Genomic DNA, 19,490 nt, shown 5'->3' on the forward strand with positions numbered 1-19,490 from the left:
TTTCCAGTCTATTCCTGGGAAATTGAAGTCTCCCAATATAACTACATTGCCTGTCTTGCATACTTGTTTGATTTCCTCCATCATTTCTGAGTCAGTGACCTCCGCCTGTCCTGGGGGACGATAGTAAAGGCCAATTTTTGTATCTGCGCCATTGTGACCAGGAATTTTGATCCAGAGGGACTCCAGCTTCTCTTTCCTGTCTGTTGTAATCATTCCAACAGAATCTATTCCTTCCTTAACATATAGGGCAATACCTCCACCTTTCTGCCCTTCTCGATCCCTTCTATATAGTTTGTATCCCTGTAGTACTGTGTCCCGTTTGTTTTCTTCATTCCACCATGTTTCTGTTATGCCAATGATATCCATGTTCTCATGTCTTGCTATCGTCTCTAGTTCTCCCATTTTGTTTCCTAGACTTCTAGCATTTGTATACATACATCTAAGTTCCCTTCGTGTTACCTTTTTGGACCTTCTACTCTTGGCTGTCCTTACAGTTTCATTTACGGTATCCTTTACTGCTCCTGTGTTATCTCCCATGTTTGCTGTGTGGTCATCCCCTCCTGTGTCTGAGTTGTCCCTTCCTGCTTGTTCTCCTTTGTTGGCTGTGAGGTCGACCTCTTTTGTGTATGAGTAGTAGTCCTTTGTTCCTACGTCGGGGCATCCTGTTGTCCGTGCCATCGACCGGTGGTCGACTGTCGGCTTTCCCCTGTCCTTCAGTTTAAAGCCTTCTCTATTGCTTTCTTCATGTTGCCTGCCAAAACTCTTGCTCCTTCCTTGTTGAGGTGTAGTCCATCCCTTCTGTAGTATTTACTTTTTCCCCAGCCTTCCAAATTCTTATTTCTCATTTTTCTTAATTTAATGGGGGCCATTTTGTTTAATATCTGCGTACTTGTATTAGACCAAGAATCCATCGAAAAAGAATCTGAATCTGAAACAGAAGTTATGTCATTGTATGACCAGAATTCCACTGGGTTCACCAAACCTCTGCTAGCTACCATTTTCTTATTCCTTTTTGCCTCCTTGGATTTGGTTGGAGAGCGTCTTACTTGCCAACTAAATTGGAAATTGTATAATCAATGGTCTGACCATAAAGAGTCAGTCCAAGTGGCTTGCTTCCAGTAGATCTTGGGATTATCTAGATCTTTAGAAGAAAAAGTAACTAGATCTAACTGATAGCCTTTTTGGTGGGTCTTTTCTGGGGCTGGCACAAAGAAGTCTAATGATGAAATAAAGGATAGTAAATCTTTAGAGCCACTCTGTTCATCCTGCTCAAGGTGGATCCTCAAATCACCAGTCAGTAGATCAGTGATTCCCAACCCTGTCCTGGAGGAACACCAGGCCAATCGGGTTTTCAGGCTAGCCCTAATGAATATGCATGAGAGAGATTTGCATATGATGGAAGTGATAAGCATGCAAATTTGCTTCATGCATATTCATTAGGGCTAGCCTGAAAACCCAATTGGCCTGGTGTTCCTCCAGGACAGGGTTGGGAACCACTGCAGTAGATTATAGGGGCCTGCTATTTAGTGTAAGGAGGAATTCATAGAAATTGCCTTAGCTGTGGACCATTTCTTAGGAGGAATATAAAATAGAGTAATTATTAAACCATCTTCTAACTGATCTGTCCAGAGTTTACAGGAAAAAATTTCAAGATCTACTGAGGAGTTTGAAGCTAAGATGGTAGACTCAAAGGACTCTCTTAAAATAATAGCTAATCCTCCTCCTTTTCCCCTGCTTCTAGGTTGAGATATACCGTATTTTCACTCATATACTGTGCACCCGTGTAAAACGCGCACACAGGTATAGCACGCGGGAAACTGTAATTTATGTAAATAAATTTTTATATACCGCGCACACCCGTATATCGCGCATGCCGCCCCGACTCTTCCGTCGCCGACTGACTCTCCTTTCGCCCGCCCCGACTCTCATCTGGCCGCCCCGACTCTCCTCTGGCCCGCCCCGACTCTCCTCTCCCCCTTGAAGTCCTGTCCCCATTCTGAAAGCCTGATGCCCCCCCGACGTCCGATTCACCCCCCCCACCGCAGGACCGCTCGCACCCCCACCCCGAAGGACTGCTTGCACCCCCACCCCGAAGGATCGCTCGCACCCCCACAGCCTCCCTACCCCCCATCATGGAGAAGCTCCTACCGTTCTCCTGCTGCTTCCTCTGCCGGCGGACCCGGCCCTTCTGTGAGCCCTGCTCTGAAATTCTTCCTTTTCCGGCGGTCCTGGCCCTTCTGTGAGCCCTGCGTCTGCGCTGCTTCCTCTTCCGGCGGTCCCGCCCTTTCTCTGACGTCAGAGAAAGGGCGGGACCGCCGGAAGAGCAGCGCAGATGCAGGGCTCACAGAAGGGCCGGGACCGCCGGAAGAGGAAGCATTTCACAGCAGGGCTCGCAGAAGGGCCGGGACCGCCGGCAGAGGAAGCAGTAGGAGAACGGTAGGAGCTTCTCCATGATGGGGTGGGGGGGAAGCTGTGGGGGTGCAAGCGGTCCTTAGGGGTGAATCAGACGTCGGGGGGGGGTGCGAGCGGTCCTGCGGGGTGAATCGGATGTCGGGGGGGGGGGAAACTATGTAAAAAAAACATTATAAAACGCTCTCACACATATAATGCGCAAGGTTATGCACGGTTTGTAAAAATCGTGTATAACGCGTGTGTTATATGCATGAAAATACGGTAATTTTAAACCCAAGTGGCAGACACTCACATATAATAATATCATTGTCTGAGACCAACCATGTTTCAGTTAAAAGAACAAAATCCGGGTTGGTCTCCTCTAGCCAGTCTTTAACTAGCTGCGACTTGTTCCTGATAGATCGTATATTTAAATAGAGCCCATGAAAATTTTGATGGTAAGGAGTGTCAGTGGTTGTTGCGTGTTTAAGCTTCCTCAGCGTTTGCTGTTTTTTACAATAAGGTTTGCTAGGTTTACGTGAAGGGGGTACAACTGGGATTTGCACATAGACCATGCAAGTCTGTCCAGTACTAGCCTTAATTCTTTAATTTATATCCTTCATTTTCTAATTATAGATCATCTATATTTATCCCACGCTTTTTTGAATTCCATCACCATTTTCCTCTCCACCACTTCTCTCGGGAGGGCATTCCAGACATCTACCATCCTCTCCGTGAAAAAGAATTTCCTAACATTGCTCCTGAGTCTTCTTCTTCTCTGCAACCTCAAATTACGCCCTCAAGTTTTAGAATCAAGGTAAGACACCCTCCAAACTCTCCTAGTGCTGACAGATTCACTTCCACTACACAAAAATGAGAACAAAAATGTACATACTTACCTCTAAAACAGCAGAATCTGGTAAGGGGAAGCCTAGTAGAGCTGCACAAAGGTGTCTTTAAGCAGCCTGGTGGGTGGGCTAACCATAGAGAGGAAGACCCAGGTCCATAAGCCACTCTAACTACTACATTTATGGTAGAATGTGTGAGCCCACCCTAAACCTACTATACTGCCATATAGGTGTCACCTGTAGCCATAAGTGCTATTGGGGTGGTGCACAGGAGGGTTTTGTAGGTTTGGGGGCTCACCATAAATTATAAAGGGGTTATGGTGAGACATACAGCTGGCACCCTTTATATGAAGTTCACAGCAGTGACCTCTAAGTTGTACCATTGCTCTGTCGAGACATCTATGTGGCCAGTCCATTACTATGTTGGCCTCATCCACGTCCAAATGGTCAGGATTAGGACGTTTTTGACCTGGACATTTTTCTGTTCGAAAATGGGGTATAAAGTTAGACATTCTGGCGGCCAAGAAGTCTAAGTAGACGATTTTCAAATATACTGTATATACAATATATATATACTAGTCTTATAGCCCGTTACATTAACGGGTGCTAGAATATATGTGTGTGTGTCTCTCTTTATTTCTTTTTCTCTCTCTCTCTCCTTAGCCGCTTTCTTTCTTTCTTTTTCCTTGGCTGTTCATCACCATCCCTTGCCTGCTCCCCCTGTCCATTCTCCCTTCCTTTTACCTCCCCTGTGTCCACCACCACCCCTTCACAGCTCTCCTTATGCAGCAGCAGCAGCAGCCCTTCTCCCTTTGTTTTACCTCCCCCCTGTCCAGCAGCACCTTTCCCTCCCCCCATACCAGTTCCCTGTGCTCCTGCCCCTGTGTCTTTCTTCTTGTCTTTCTGTCTCCCTTCCTCCCTCTGTCTGTGTGTCCAAAGCAGCATTCCCTTCCCCTCCATTTCCCTCCCCCCACACCAGTTCCCTGTGCACCTGCCCCTGTGTCTTTCTGTCTCCCTTCCCCCCTCTGTCTGTCTGTCCAAAGCAACATTCCCTCCCCCTTCCATTTCCCTCCCCCCACACCAGTTCCCTGTGCAGCAGCATTATTGTTTCCACTACCCCCTTTCCCTTCCCACAGTAGCGACTACAAACGCGGGCCCAAGTCCTTTGGCGGCCCCCCTTCCCTTCCCTTGGGTCCGACTACACATGGCGATTAAAGCAGCGTGTCCAGCAGTCTTCACACGCTGCTTCGGATCCTTCTACTGGCCTGATTTACTCTGGCACGTCCGGAGCAAATCAGGGCAGTAGAAGGGCCCGAAGCAGCGTGTGAAGACTGCTGGACATGCTGCTGAAATCGCCAGTCGGGGCCACGGTAAGGGAAGGGGGGGCGGCAAAGGACTTGGGTGCCGGGCAGCGGAAATCTTCTTCTACCTTGCCTCTCCTCCACCGTGGGAGTCAGCGCCAGGAGCTTTAATGGCTGGTGGTTCCGCGTTGAAAGAATCTCGCGCTTCTTTGAAAACTGTCACGCCGCTGGAGTCGGGAGGCGACGGAGAGGGCAGGGGGTGAGCCGCGCATGTGCACTTCCTAGCTACAGCTCACAGAAAACGGACGCACGCTTAGGAAGTACGCACGCGCGGCTTACCATTTTATTATGTTAGATATATATATATATATATATATATATATTGTGACAGGGAAGCTCCTGTCCCAATGAAAAGGACTACTAAACCTCCCCAGCCTGCAGCACTGGGCTCTGTAAAACCTGGCCTGGAGCAAGGACAGCCGACTCAGCCAGGAGGGAAAGTGCATAAGCAGGTTGTAGCACAGCCCAAAAGCCAGGTGGGGAGGGCACTGAAAACTAAGTATCTCCCCTATCAATCTTTCCTCTAGCCCAGAAACTGAAAGCCAACCCAGGAGGGGGTGGAGTAAGACCTTGGGGTGTGTCAAACAAATTGCTACAAGTGAGAAGCAAAGAGAGCAATCAAGGAAGCTCAGGTGGCTCTAATCCAGAGAAGCCAGCAACCAGCCGTGACTGCAGCTACCAGGGAGTTCCTACTCCCCAGCCCAAAACGTTTCCCAGAGGCTAGCCCAGCAGGAGGGAGAGTGTAATCCCGGGGAGGTACAGTGCCTTGCCCAACAAGCCTTGGGAGGGAGACCCGGGGGTTTTGGCTCAGAGAGAAAACATTGCCAGAGAACTGACAAGCAGGCAAGGAGGGGGATGGGAGGAACAGCCTCAGCTAGGGGAATGGAGAAACAGCCTTGAGTCCCTAACGAATGGATGGGAGATGAGTACTATCCCTGATGAGACTGAATATGAGGAGGGCATGAAACTAGGGGGAACTGATATGTGAAGTGTCTCCTCCAGCCCCAGGAGAATCCAGTTCAGGTTATTGTGGAATTCAGGATTAAGGCTGGGAGCAGGGCCAAAGGCAGTCCTGTTGCTGAAGGAAGCTATTTGTGTTAAAGTTTATGTTGCCTTGCCATAGAAAAGCTAAACACAGAGGGGACTTGGAGGGCATGATTTTGGGGGGGCCTGAAGACCTAATTAAGGGAGGCTTGCCCCTGCACGGCTTATCAGGCAAAGCGGTGCATACCCCTGTGGTGAAGGCGGAGAAATCATTACTTTTGGAAAACCCAAAGTTACTAATTATGTGATGCTAAGATTAATAGAAGCATGTGAGGAAAACTCAAAAGCTCCTGTGAGACCTGCCCAACAGGGTGGGAGCCAAATAGCAGTAGCTGCGAGTTGTCAGTGACCCTGGGGAGGAAAAATAGAGGCCAGTAGAAGAAAATTTGCTACTGGATTTTGATTTTTGTTTTTTTCTTTGGGGGACAGGAACAAGTTTGTTCACGGTCCTCATAACTGGGTGCAGGAATATTGATCTGAGTTGCTGGACATTGCACCAAAGGGACATTGGAAACTATTGCACAGTTTAACCATTTTTGTTTTTCTTTATTTTGAATGTGGTAATAAACTTGGAGGACTTGGACCAGAAATCCAGAATCCGGGTTTTCCTTTCTGCCAGCCATATAAAAGGCGCTACAATAAATCTACCTGTGGTCCGACCCCGGCTTCCCACCTACTCAGGAACTGGCCCGGCCACAATATATATATATATATATATTTGGATGTCCAGCAGTTTGCCATTTGAAAATGGACATTTTTGTTCCTCCAATTTTGGACATTCATCTGGAAACTTCCAAGTTGGACTTAGACATTTTTTTTTTAAATGCCCCTCCACTTGTTTATGTAAAATGGCTTCTAGAGGGTGCTTCAGGGACTGGAAATACAATTTTTAAAAACCCAACAAGAGGAGTGCAAAAAGAACTACAAGGTGAAACTGAAAGAAGCCAAGAGAGAGATACGTCTGGCACAGGCGGAAGAACAAATGGCTAAAAATGTAAAAAAGGGAGACAAAAATTTTTTCAGATATATTAGTGAAAGGAGGAAGATGAAAAAATGGAATTGCTACACTAAAATATGCTGGAAACTGATATGTGGAGAGTGATGAGGAAAAAGCAAATGTGCTAAACAAATACTTCTGTTCTGTGTTCACAGAAGAAAATCCTGGAGAAGGACAGAGATTGTCTGGCAAAGTTACATGAGAAAATGGAGTGGATTCTGCGCCGTTCACGGAGGAGAATGTTTATGAGCAACTTGATAAACTGAAGATGGACAAAGCAATGGGACCATAAGGGATCCATCCCAGGATACTATGGGAGCTCAGAGAGATTCTGGCGAGTCCTATTAAAGACTTGTTCAACAAATCTTTGGAGACGGGAGTGGTTCCTGGGGATTGGAGGAGAGCGGATGTGGTCCCTATTCACAAAAGTGGTCACAGGGATGAAGCAGGAAACTACAGGCCGGTGAGCCTCACTTCAGTTGTTGGAAAAATAATGGAAGTGTTGCTGAAAGAAAGGATAGTGTACTTCCTTGAATCTAATGGGTTACAGGATCCGAGGCAACATGGCTTTACAAAAGGTAAATTGTGCCAAACGAACCTGATTGAATTTTTTGATTGGGTGACCAGAGAGTTGGATCAAGGACATATGCTAGATGTAATTTACTTAGATTTCAGCAAAGCCTTTGATACAGTTCCTCATAGGAGACTGTTGAACAAACTTGAAGGGCTGAAGTTAGGACCCAAAGTGGTGAACTGGGTTAGAAATTGGCTGTCGGACAGATGCCAGAGGGTGGTGGTTAATGGAAGTCGCTTGGAGGAAGGAAAGTGAGTAGTGGAGTCCCTCAGGGTTCGGTTCTGGGGCCGATCCTGTTCAATATGTTTGTGAGTGACATTGCTGAAGGGTTAGAAGGAAAAGTGTGCCTTTTTGCAGATGATACCAAGATTTGTAACAGAGTAGATACCGAAGAGGGAGTGGAAAATATGAAAAAGGATCTGCAAAAGTTACAGGAATGGTCTAATGCCTGGCAACTAAAATTCAATGCAAAGAAATGCAGAGTAATGTATTTGGTGATTAATAATCAGAAGGAACCGTATATGCTGGGAGGTGAGAAGCTGATATGCACGTACGGGGAGAGGGATCTTGGGGTGATAGTGTCCGAAGATCTAAAGGCGAAAAAACAGTGTGACAAAGCAGTGGCTGCTGCCAGAAGGATGCTGGGCTGTATAAAGAGAGGCGTAGCCAGTAGAAGGAAGAAGGTGTTGATGCCCCTGTACAGGTCATTGGTAAGGCCCCACTTGGAGTATTGTGTTCAGTTTTGGAGACTGTATCTGGTGAAGGACATAAGAAGACTTGAAGCGGTCCAGAGGAGGGCGACGAAAACAATAGGAGGCTTGCGCCAGAAGACATATGAGGAGAGACTGGAAGCCCTGAATATGTATACCCTAGAAGAAAGGAGGGACTGGGGAGATATGATTCAGACGTTCAAATACTTGAAGGGTATTAACGTAGAACAAAATCTTTTCCAGAGAAAGGAAAATGGTAAAACCAGAGGACATAATTTGAGGTTGAGGAGTGGTAGATTCAAAGGCAATGTTAGGAAATTCTACTTTATGGAGAGGGTGGTGGATGCCTGGAATGTGCTCCCAAGAGAGGTGGTGGAGAGTAAAACTGTGACTGAGTTAAAAGAAGTGTGGGATGAACACAGAGGATCTAGAATCAGAAAATAATATTAAATATTGAACTAAGGCCAGTACTGGGCAGATTTGCACGGTCTGCGTCTGTGTATGGCCGTTTGGTAGGGGATGGGCTGGGGAGGGCTTCAGTGGCTGGGAGGGTGTAGATGGGCTGGAGTAGGTTTTAACGGAGATTTCAGCAGTTGGAACCCAAGCACAGTACCGGGTAAAGCTTTGGATTCTTGCCCAGAAATAGCTAAGAAAAAAAAATTAAAAAATTTAAATTGAATCTGGTTGGGCAGACTGGATGGACCATTCGGGTCTTTATCTGCTGTCATCTACTATGTTACTATGTTACATCATGTCAGCATCACTTCCAAGATACAATCTAAAATGCATCTGTAGAGCTGGCAAATCAGCACATACACATGCATAGTGTCACATATGTAAATGGTATAAAATAGCACTTCATACACATGTAGTTATTAATAGGGAAATCCACCGCAAAAGTCCTTTGAGACTTCCTGATATATATAGTTGGTAATAATTAAACTCCCCAATTAGATACGAATACCATGGATAATTGCAATCTACAGGGATAATTGCAATCTCAGCAAAATGGCACCCTCCACTACTAAACTCCTATGCATCCTGTTACTGCTTTCCCTACTCTCAACAAACTGGAAAATAGCAGGCTACCACTTTTCAACAATTCCAATAGTGACAACAACACACAGACAGACACATCCACACAAGAAACTTCAGATAGGAAACCTGATAGAATGCACAACAACCACACAAGAAAGCATCCCAACCACATGGGGACGAAAACCACCCCACAACACAAAGAAGTCAGGTCACAAACTCTCCCATACATCCAAGAACCTCCTTCACCCACAGCTTATTCCCAACATCCACAAGAATCATATCACAATCCCCTGTGCGTATATGAACATAAGATCAATCAGCCCAAAGGCAGACCTATTAAAAGATTGGATAGTTAAAGAACAGTTAGGCTGCCTTTTCCTAACCGAAACCTGGCTATCCTCCGACTCGGACCCTAGCATTACAGAATTCTGCCCTAAGGGATACAAACTCGAATTAGTCTGTCTAGGACTGTAATGGTAAGGTTGTTTTTCACTAGGATGGCCAGACCGCCCCCTCGCTTTTTTTCTCGGCAAATACTCCACCCCCCAATCAGACCTGCTTGCCTGTCAACTCTCCAGTAACTCACTCAAAGATACCCTAACTTGCATCCTCTGTTACATCACTCCAGGAAAATGGAATGCCACAAAACATGATCTTGAAGATTTCATCTTCCGGAACTCATTAACCTCAACACACAACCTGCTTCTCGGCGACATAAATCTCCACCTAGAAGACAGCTCCTCCAAACAAGCTGAAGGCATAATCTCATACCTCAATGCACTCTCCTACCAAATTCTGTATCCTCAACCCACACACGAAAAAGGCCACCAACTCGATATTGCAGCTTACATGGCCCAACACCCCCATACACCTAACATTCATATCTCCAATGGGGCCTGGAACCCCTCTCTATGGTCAGACCACTTCAAATTCACCTTCAACATCAACTGGACACAAAGCACAAGCAAACACGAAACCCACAAAACCTCCTTCAAAACCCGACCAAAAATCGACCCCTCTACATTCTGGACCACAGTAGACCCCGCAATCGCCTCCATAGACCACAATGTATTCATTCGCCAGTGGCGCTCCCTGAGCGAAACAACCCTGAATGGACTAGCCCCAGAAAAGACAAAACACAAACTCTGCAGATCCTCAGACAAATGGTTCGACACAGAACTTCTTCAACTAAAAAGACACTGCAGACAACTCGAAAGAGTATGGCAAAAAAAGAAACAAGAACTAACCAAAGTAGCTTGGAGAAACCTAATAAAACAATACAAAGCCAAACTTAAAGAAAAACGAAGAGCTTACTACTCCAAACTAATCGGCACAGAATCCATAGACACAAAGAAACTCTTCCAACTTGTGAAAAACCTCACAGACACTCAGCCATTCCTAGCCATTCAAGGAATCCACCCTCCAACGGCCACCCAACTAGCAGACCACTTCAAGAACAAGATCGCTACCATCAGAGCCTCCTTCTCCAATTCACCGACCCTCCTAGATGAGATCATAATAAACCCCACAACTGATGAAGCCACTGCAGCCGACAGACACTGGTCCAACTTTACAAAGGTGCAATGGTGGGACTTTAACCAACTCTACAATAAATATAGTCGAGCGTCATGCGACCTGAATAATTGCCCCTCATATTTACTAACAAATGCCTCCCCCAAATTTAGAGCTTGCCTATTGCAATGGATCCAAACAACGCTCACGGAAGGCCAATTCCCACAAGACTTAGGAGAAATCATAGTCACTCCAATACTGAAAGATCACAAAGGACCAATAGACACCCCTTCCAACTACCGACCCATTGCCTCTATTCCATTATATGTTAAACTAATAGAAGGTCTGGTTGCCCAATAACTCACCAACTACCTTGAAGACCACAACCTACTCCACCCAACTCAATCAGGGTTCAGATCCAACCACAGCACTGAGACACTGCTAATCTCCCTTCTAGATACAGCCCGACAACACCTTAGCAAAGGAAGAAGGATGCTGATAATTCAACTAGACCTCTCAGCCGCATTTGACCTGGTTGACCACAGTATACTTCTTCAGATATTAGAAGCAATAGGGATCTCAGGCGGAGTATACAACTGGTTCCAAGGATTCCTCAAAATAAGAACATACAGAATAAAAACAAAAGATCTAATATCGGAAACCTGGACCAATCCCTGCGGAGTACCTCAAGGTTCACCACTCTCACCCATGCTCTTCAATTCCTCCCTTGGTACTCTATTAGACAAACTCGAAGTAACCTCATTCAGCTATGCAGACGATATAACCATACTCCTCCCCTTTGACTCACAAGACCCCACTACAACAGATAACCTGGTAAAAACCCTAGAAACAGTGGAAAAATGGATGACAGAACACAAACTGAAGCTCAATCCAGACAAAACTAAATTTCTACTGCTCGAAAAAGACAAAACCCCTTCGATAACAGAACTAGAAATAAAAACCACCAAATATCCTATACAGCCCACTCTCAAACTCCTTGGAGTAACAGTAGATAGATGTTGCACTCTTCAGGTGCAAATCAACATAATCACACAAAAAGCATTCTTTACCATGCGCAACCTTTGCAAAATTAGAAAATTCTTCGGCAAACAACAATACAGACTCATAGTTCAATCCCTAGTCCTAAGTCTACTGGACTATTGCAATATCCTCTACCTTCCTTGTCCCACCTACTTAATAAAACAACCACAGACCGTCCAGAACACTGCCCTCAGACTGATCTATTCCCTTCGAAAATTTGACCACATCACCAACGCCTTCCTAGATTCAAACTGGCTTCCAATACAAGCCCGCATCCAATTCAAGCTATATTGCATATTATTCAAAACATTAAACGGAACGGCACTCTCCCACTTAAACAACCGCCTAAATAGGAACCTCTCTTCCAGACAAAGGAGAACCCAGTCCCCTTTCTCCTACCCCCCTTATAAAGGAACTAAGCGCAAAAAGATGTACGACAACCTACTAGCAACACATGCAGCTAAATTGGACCCCTCCATCACCAACCTACTGACAGCTTCAACTGACCTCAAAGCTTTTCGAAAAGAAATCAAAACCATACTATTCAAGAAATTCATCCTAATTTCCTAACCCCACTCTTCTCCCCTCTCTCCCCCTCTTAGGATCCTCCCTTCAAAATGTGATTTAGACCTAACGCCTTTAACTGTATTCCTCTTCCTGAAAACGTCCAGCTATCATTTTGATGTATTAGGCCCAACGTCTTTAATTGTATTCCTCTTCCTGGAAATGTCCAGTTATCTTTTTGTTGTAATCCGCTTAGCACTGCAAGGTACAGGCGGAATAGAAGTCATTAATGTAATGTAATGTAATGTCTGCACAAACAATCAAAATATAATCTGAAATAATGGTACTTTGATTATTATGGGTATTAAGTACCTGTGTTATTTGTGCCTGTTCTTTATATAAGCAAATTAATACAATAAATTATCTTTTGAAAGACAAAATAAATTTAAGATACATACAAATCTGAGCGTACTGGACTACGAGGTCGTTTCACATTCAGGAATGGACTACTAATCTCAACATGTTGTTCAGGCTTTGGCACTACAATTTCTGGTTGGAAGAAAGAGAAGCTTAATATTAGTCATCTAGAATTAATTTTGTGTCTGAAAAAATAGCAGCAGATTTTGTCATTTTCATCTAGAAGAGTAGTAAAAAGTTCAGAAGACACATAGTCCAAACAAGATATTTGAAGCATGCAGATGGAGGATCTCCTATAATCATCCCATTTATTCCTATACAGTATCTACAGATCAGTTCACAAGGACCTATATACCTAAATACATGTGTAGTATTAAATATTTTTGGCAGCCCACCAACCTGAATAAATTAATTCCTGTTTTAGGCTGGCATTAGTCTGAAGCTGAGGTCTGAAGGCTAGATTCTCAAAACTCCACAATAAAAACTGATGAGCCACTGTCGCAGCCATTATTGTAGCAATATTTTTTAAATGAGTAATTCTCCAAACAAAGCTCATGCAAATGAGGTCAGTGGAGAGTAGTAAAGATTTGCTAAATCTGCATGTGCCCATCGCTGGTGATAGCGATGGGCAAATGCGCAGAATAAATGTAAAAACCCCGCTCATCAAATTGAGCCGCTGAAGTCAAGCACCCTCCCCCCCACCCGACACCCTCCTTTTCCCAGCAGTGGGAGAGATGGCCACTAATAGGGGGCTAAGGAGACCCTATTACTGTTTGGAAATGACACAGACCTCACACAGACGCTGTTTCTAGACTAGGGGATCCTTTTATCAAGGCGCGCTACGTGGGTTAGCGCGTAGGACATTTCATCACGCACTAATCCCCACGTCAAGCAAAAAAACTAACGCCTCGTCAATATTAAAATTTTCCCCAGAGCATATACCTCCACTTAACAGAATTTACTATTTGCCTAAAAAGAATATTGTAGGAACTGCCCCAAGTACAGAGGAACCTTTACCAACAGACTCTCTCTATGTTACTAAATTATTAGAAACTACCATTTCTGAATCTACAGAGAGGGCCACATTGTTTATATATTTTGTCTTTGAACAAGACATGAATGCAATCATGCGATTGTATTTTAGAAATCCTCAATTATTGTTTCAAGGAAAGAAAGTATGGATGTTTCCCGACGTCATGAGAACAATGCAGGAACGAAGAAAATTATTCCTTGCTATGAGAGTTGAGACTTTAACTCTTGGAGCGACATTTTTATTAGCATATCTAGCATATCCATGCAAATGTTTGATTAAATATCAAGGTGTTAAATATGTCTACTATACACCAGATCAATTACGTGCTTTTCTAGATTTGAAAGGTCTGGCTACTGGGAATGTTTAAGAGCAGGAAGAATGAGGGGTTAAAGCTGTTAAGCCTTTCATAATTATTATTATTTCTTTATGTTTTGTATCTCTTTAATTTATTCAGTTCTCCTCTGTCCCTTGAGTTAAGAAAGATTGACTATTTTCCTAGTAGCAGTAAATGCTAGTTGTTTTTAGTTTATTTCCTTTTCTGTTTTACTTGAACAAGAAGAATATTCTTGTGAATTATGTTAAAATTTCAATAAATATAAATTTTTTTAAAAAAAGAATTCCCACAAATCCCTCCTTCCAAAGCGAGGAAATAGTCTAGAGCCAGGCGGTTTTGGTAAATGGCATTACGGAGTTGATCATTTTGTTTAGCCAAAATGTTAAGGGCTAGGGAAGTTTATTAGTAATTGTTTGAACAACTGCTTGTAATCTGATTATTCTCCTTTCTGCACTCCCTTGTAATTGTTACAGCTACCAGATTGGTTATATTTGGAATGGTAACTCATGTTTCCCATTAGACTTCGTCATCTTCTTAGTATCAAAATGCCTAGAATTCGGAAAAACAATAGAATATTAGTGGACACATGGAAAACTTTACGATTTATTAATAATTTAACACCTCTTCCAATTCAAAAATCTATATATCAAAATATATGGCTAAACCCCAGGATCCAAATAGGTGGTTTTAAGATTGTCTGGAAGGATTGGAATAAAGCAGGTATACGAACCTTAAATGATGTTATATCTAATGGCAAACTGCTGGATTTTTCACAGCTGTAACTTAAATTTGGTCTAGATAAAAAACAAAGTTATAAGTGGTTGCAACTGAAGCAGGCTATTCAGGCAGGGTTCCCTGAATGGAAATCTCTTAATAATCAATTTAGTTTGGATTTTTTATGCTTTCAGGCAGACTTCCTGGGTCACCAGGCCGCACAGTGGTATAAATTATTATCTGGCTATTTAAATAAGAAACCAAAAACTGGACTTAGAGATATTTGGAGCATTGAGATTAAGCATCAAATTAGTGTGTCTCAATGGCCACGTATTTGGTCCTGGAGGATGAAGTGTACAATGTCTGCATCTATGAGGCAAACATGGTTTTTCCTGTTGCATAGAGTACTCTGGACCCGTTTGTTTACAAAAATTGGATTGCTCTAAGTCTAATAGATGTTGGCATTGTCATCTTGAAGCTGGAACTTTAGATCATTTATTGTTTTATTGTCCATTCATTAAAATGGAGTCTATTTTTGGGAGTCTATTTGGGATCAAATAAATTGTTTGTTAGAGAACCGTGGGGGGTTGCTTGATGGCGGCAGGAGGGAGTGGTCATCTCTTCCGCTGCTGGGGGGATTGTTAGGGTTGTTTCTTGGCAGTAGGGGGGTATTAGTGTTGGATAAGGGTGCAACATGGCAGGAGAGAGTGGGCATCTCTCCTGCCGATCATCAATTTTTGTGTTTTGTTTTTGTTTTATTATTCTAATTTGCGTAATGGGGGGGGGGTATGAGCTGTCAAATCTTACTTTCCTGTCTGTGCAACATTAAACCAAATACAAATTTTTGCCAAGAGGAAACACAAATACAAACAATACCTACTTCCAAATGCGCCAATTTCATTATACCCTCTATTGAAGATCTTAAATCTCTTCTAAGAACAATTAACACAAAGGGAACAGACATTCATACTATTTCCCCTTTTATATTAAAATGACATTTTTCTTTTTTTGGCCCTTTTATCCGGAGCATGATAGAATCTAGTTTAACTACAGGGTACATTCCTAAAGAATGGAAAGAAGCTACTATTCAACCGAAGATAAAAAATCCCAAAGAAGCAACCTCAGTAATATCGAATTATCGCCCAATAGCCAATTTGCCATTCCTCACTAAACTAATAGAAAAAGTAGTTTTAATCAGATAACTAATTTCATAGAAAAAATACATATACTACACCCAAATCAAACTGGATTTAGAGCAAATCACTCAACAGAACACTCGATGATAGGACTTACAACTAATATACAATACCATTTAGATCATCATAAATCAACTATTCTGATTTCACTTGATTTATCTGCAGCTTTTGATACTACAGATCATCATCTACTCATTAACAGACTTTCTTCAATTGGCATTTCAGGACATGTGCTAAGTTGGCTTAAATCATATTTCCAAGACCGCTCAGCAAGAGTAGTATTCAATAATTCAACATCTAATAATTTCACCAATTCCTTTGGAGGCATAGAAAGAGGGGCATAGAAAGAAGACAAATACCATATGGAAGGGGGAGAGGTCAAACAGTAGATGGAAGGGGCAGATGCTGGATTGAAGAGACAGAGAGGGCAGACGCTGGAAGGAAGAGAGTGAAAAGAAGATGAAAGCAGAAACCAGAGACAACAAAAGGTAGAAACAAATAATTGTATTTCTATTTTGTGATTAGAATATATCAGATTTGAAATATATATCCTGCTAGAACTGGCTCAATTCTTTCACCGCTTCTATTTAATATCTTTTTGGCTCCTTTACTAACGCTCAGTCAATCTATTGGATTGTCTACATTTGCATACGCAGATGATATCCAATTACTTCATCCTTTAAATCTACTAGATTCAAAATAGATAACATCCATAAATAATAAGTTACTACAAATAAGCCAATGGCTTAAGGACAATATGTTAGCATTGAATCCAACAAAATCCTCCGTGATGTTCTTCCCTTGGAAAAGAGAGCTAAAGGAACAATTTTCATCTCAGATACTACTAAACAATACTCCCCTTCAGCAAGTGAATACAACAAAAATATTGGGAGTAACCTTAGATCAAGAATTTATCTATCGTAATCAAATCAGTACAGTGGTCAAAAACTGTTTCAATAAATTGCGACTTATCAGATCATTAGCTAAGGTCCTTAAACCAGAAGCACTTAATATTCTTATTCATTCTCTAATCATCTCTAGATTAGATTATTGCAACTCTTTGTACTGTGGTATAGCTCATAAAGAAATAAGAAGACTACAGATAATACAGAATACAGCAATAAAAATTATAACAAATTCAAAAAAGTATGACCATGTTACACCACTCCTACAAGATGCACACTGGCTACCTATTATACACAAAATAACATTTAAAATTATATTACTAACATTCAAAATTCAACAATCACATGAGCCGTTATTTCTGGACAGACTACTAATACCTTACTCTTCGCAACAAAATTTATTAACTATTCCTTCTTTGAAAATAATTGGGACTAGAAGAGCAACTATGTTTTCAGTACAAGCACCCCAACAGTGGAATAATTTACCAATGTATTTATGTAATGAATCATCATTAGACAAATTCAAACGCGGCTTGAAAAGCATTCTTTATAAAGATGCATTTAATACATAGATAGAACATTCCAATAAACGCTGTACCTAGCCCCCAAAGAATTAAATGAACAGGATATCAATATGGAAATTATAAGTGCTTTTATAATCTTAATCTTCTTACTTTTCTCTTCTTATAAAAGGTCATTAATATTAATCTTAGTCTTCTTACTTTTTTCATGCAAAAGGCCTTTTACACTTAAACTGATCAATCATTCTCAACATTATCTCATTTTTTTTTAAATTATTTCAAAATAATTAACGCCTTCTCAATCAATTATTTTTATATTCTTTCTCAAATGACCTTATCCTTGTGTGCAAACCTTAAATGTTCCTTTTTTTTAAAAATTTTATAAATTGTATTTCTACCCTTTACCTATTTGTTCCAGTTTGTATCAATAGAACAAAATGATTAGTCTGTATAATTTTGTCTCATTTGTATTTGTCATCCCTGGCTTTTACTGTATATTAGAATTATGTAATACGCATTGAAATATTGGATATTGCGTAAAATCAAAATTTATTAAACTTGAAACTTGATTAGAAAGTAAGGCAACGACATCTCAGACCTGTCGATAAATTTTGGCTGCAAATGTGGCACAATGACATTGGCAATTATAGAGAATCGCTCAGAGTGATCATTTTAATATTAATGACCTCGTTTTACTACATTTGCAAGGCAGTATCAGAGACTGCTAGAAAACTCGGAAAAGACCTCAGTAAGCCATTTTGATAATCCGCCGCTAAAATACATGCATGCTAAACCAACTGGAGTTACTTTAGTGAGCATGTTAAAGGCAGATTTTAGTTTTGAGAATCTGGCCCTGAATCATTCAGTTCTCATTTTTTATGGGTTTGTTTTTTAAAATCTCTAATTTTTTTTCTTGTCTTTGAATAAGTAAGCAAACTACCTCAACAAAATAATGTTTGTTTGTTTCTTTTATCACATACTATGAAATGCAAAACTAACTGTCCATTATTTGTAAAACTTCTACAAGTAAAACCACTTTTAAAGGGATAACGTTGCCTTTCCTGCCAGGATTGGAGAACTCAGATTAAAAAAAGAAGAAGCTTGCCATGTCTTTTTATGGCTGCTGCGGTAGATGCTATATATAAGGATTTAAAATCTTATTCATCTGTCACTAAGGTCAAATTTGCCAAATAAATTCAAATATACTCATGAAAAATTATTTTGGATCTGAGAATAACTTTTTCAACAAGTGAAGAGCACAGTAATAGATGCCACAATGACACCCTCAATTGCTTGCCTATGGAGGTCATTTTAGAAACCTCTAGAAGCAGAGTAGGACTAAAGCACAGGCAAACTAGGCATGTGCCTAGGGCCTAAACATTTAAGAGGGGTCCTCTCCGAAGTGCTAATTCAATGACTCCCAAGGCAAGTTTTGTCATGGTAAATATGTTATTAGCAGAAAGATGAATATTGGGCAGGGGAGGGGGTAAAAGCCAGAGCCACTGCAGTGCACTACCTTCTGTGCGTTGCCCTACAGTCAGCAGGATGGATAGCAAGTACTGTACTGCTTATCTACTTTACTTTACACAAGGTCCCTATTTGTGAGGGTTTAGAAAAGTATTTCTATTATGATAGGGGAGGGGAGCATTGGAATGCACTTGTTTACCAAATAATTAAACCTGCCCTGGCTAACTGGTAGAATTTACACATATTTACTACATTTGCAAACAATAATTTCAAAATGCTGCTGTTTATAAGTACTGAGGCTTACACATGATTCCACCCACTACATTTTCTCTATTATCAGCCCTACCTTATAGAATGCATTGCCTCCCTCACTCAAATTAGAAACCTCATTAGACAAAGATAAAACTGCTCTTAAGAGCTTTTTATTGAAAGATGTTCTGATTTTTTAAAAACACAAAACCAAACACATGTGCCCAGTGCCTTATGGTAGAAATATCATTTAGCACCAGCCTGTGTGAAGTATAATTCTCATTTTACTTACCCTATCAACCCTTATCCCCTCTTTCCTATAGATTATTTTATTTCTATCTCCTTCCTCCTACTCCCTTTTTATGTTAATTTTAATATATTTCTAAGCCCTATCTTATTTTATCTGTAAACCACTCAGTGCTCTTTGATGGGCAGTATATCAAGTCCCCATTAAACTTGAAACTTAGACTTATGGGACACAATATTTAAAGATAAAGACAGAAAAGAAAACATTCACGTTCTCTTAGGCTTCCGTCGCTGGCATCATGATTGTTGCTGTTTTCCCGGCCTTGCCACATCTGGGTAGGTAGAACCGACATTTCAGCGATCATTCTGTGGCTTTCTTACCCTGAAA

General features: G+C 41.8%; 1 protein-coding gene across 4 annotated transcripts in view; it reads right to left on the reverse strand.

Annotated features, from left to right (window-relative positions):
- Nucleotides 1-19,490, reverse strand: part of ADGB (androglobin) — a 633,675-nt gene that overhangs the window by 420,161 nt on the left and 194,024 nt on the right. For all 4 annotated transcript variants that reach the window (XM_033939743.1, XM_033939744.1, XM_033939742.1 and 1 more), the window contains one exon: nucleotides 12,479-12,569. In XM_033939743.1, the coding sequence (XP_033795634.1) occupies nucleotides 12,479-12,569 (91 nt within the window). The remainder of the gene's footprint in view (nucleotides 1-12,478; nucleotides 12,570-19,490) is intronic.

The sequence above is a fragment of the Geotrypetes seraphini genome, chromosome 3 (genome assembly GCF_902459505.1).
Source record: "Geotrypetes seraphini chromosome 3, aGeoSer1.1, whole genome shotgun sequence".
NCBI lineage: Eukaryota > Metazoa > Chordata > Amphibia > Gymnophiona > Dermophiidae > Geotrypetes > Geotrypetes seraphini.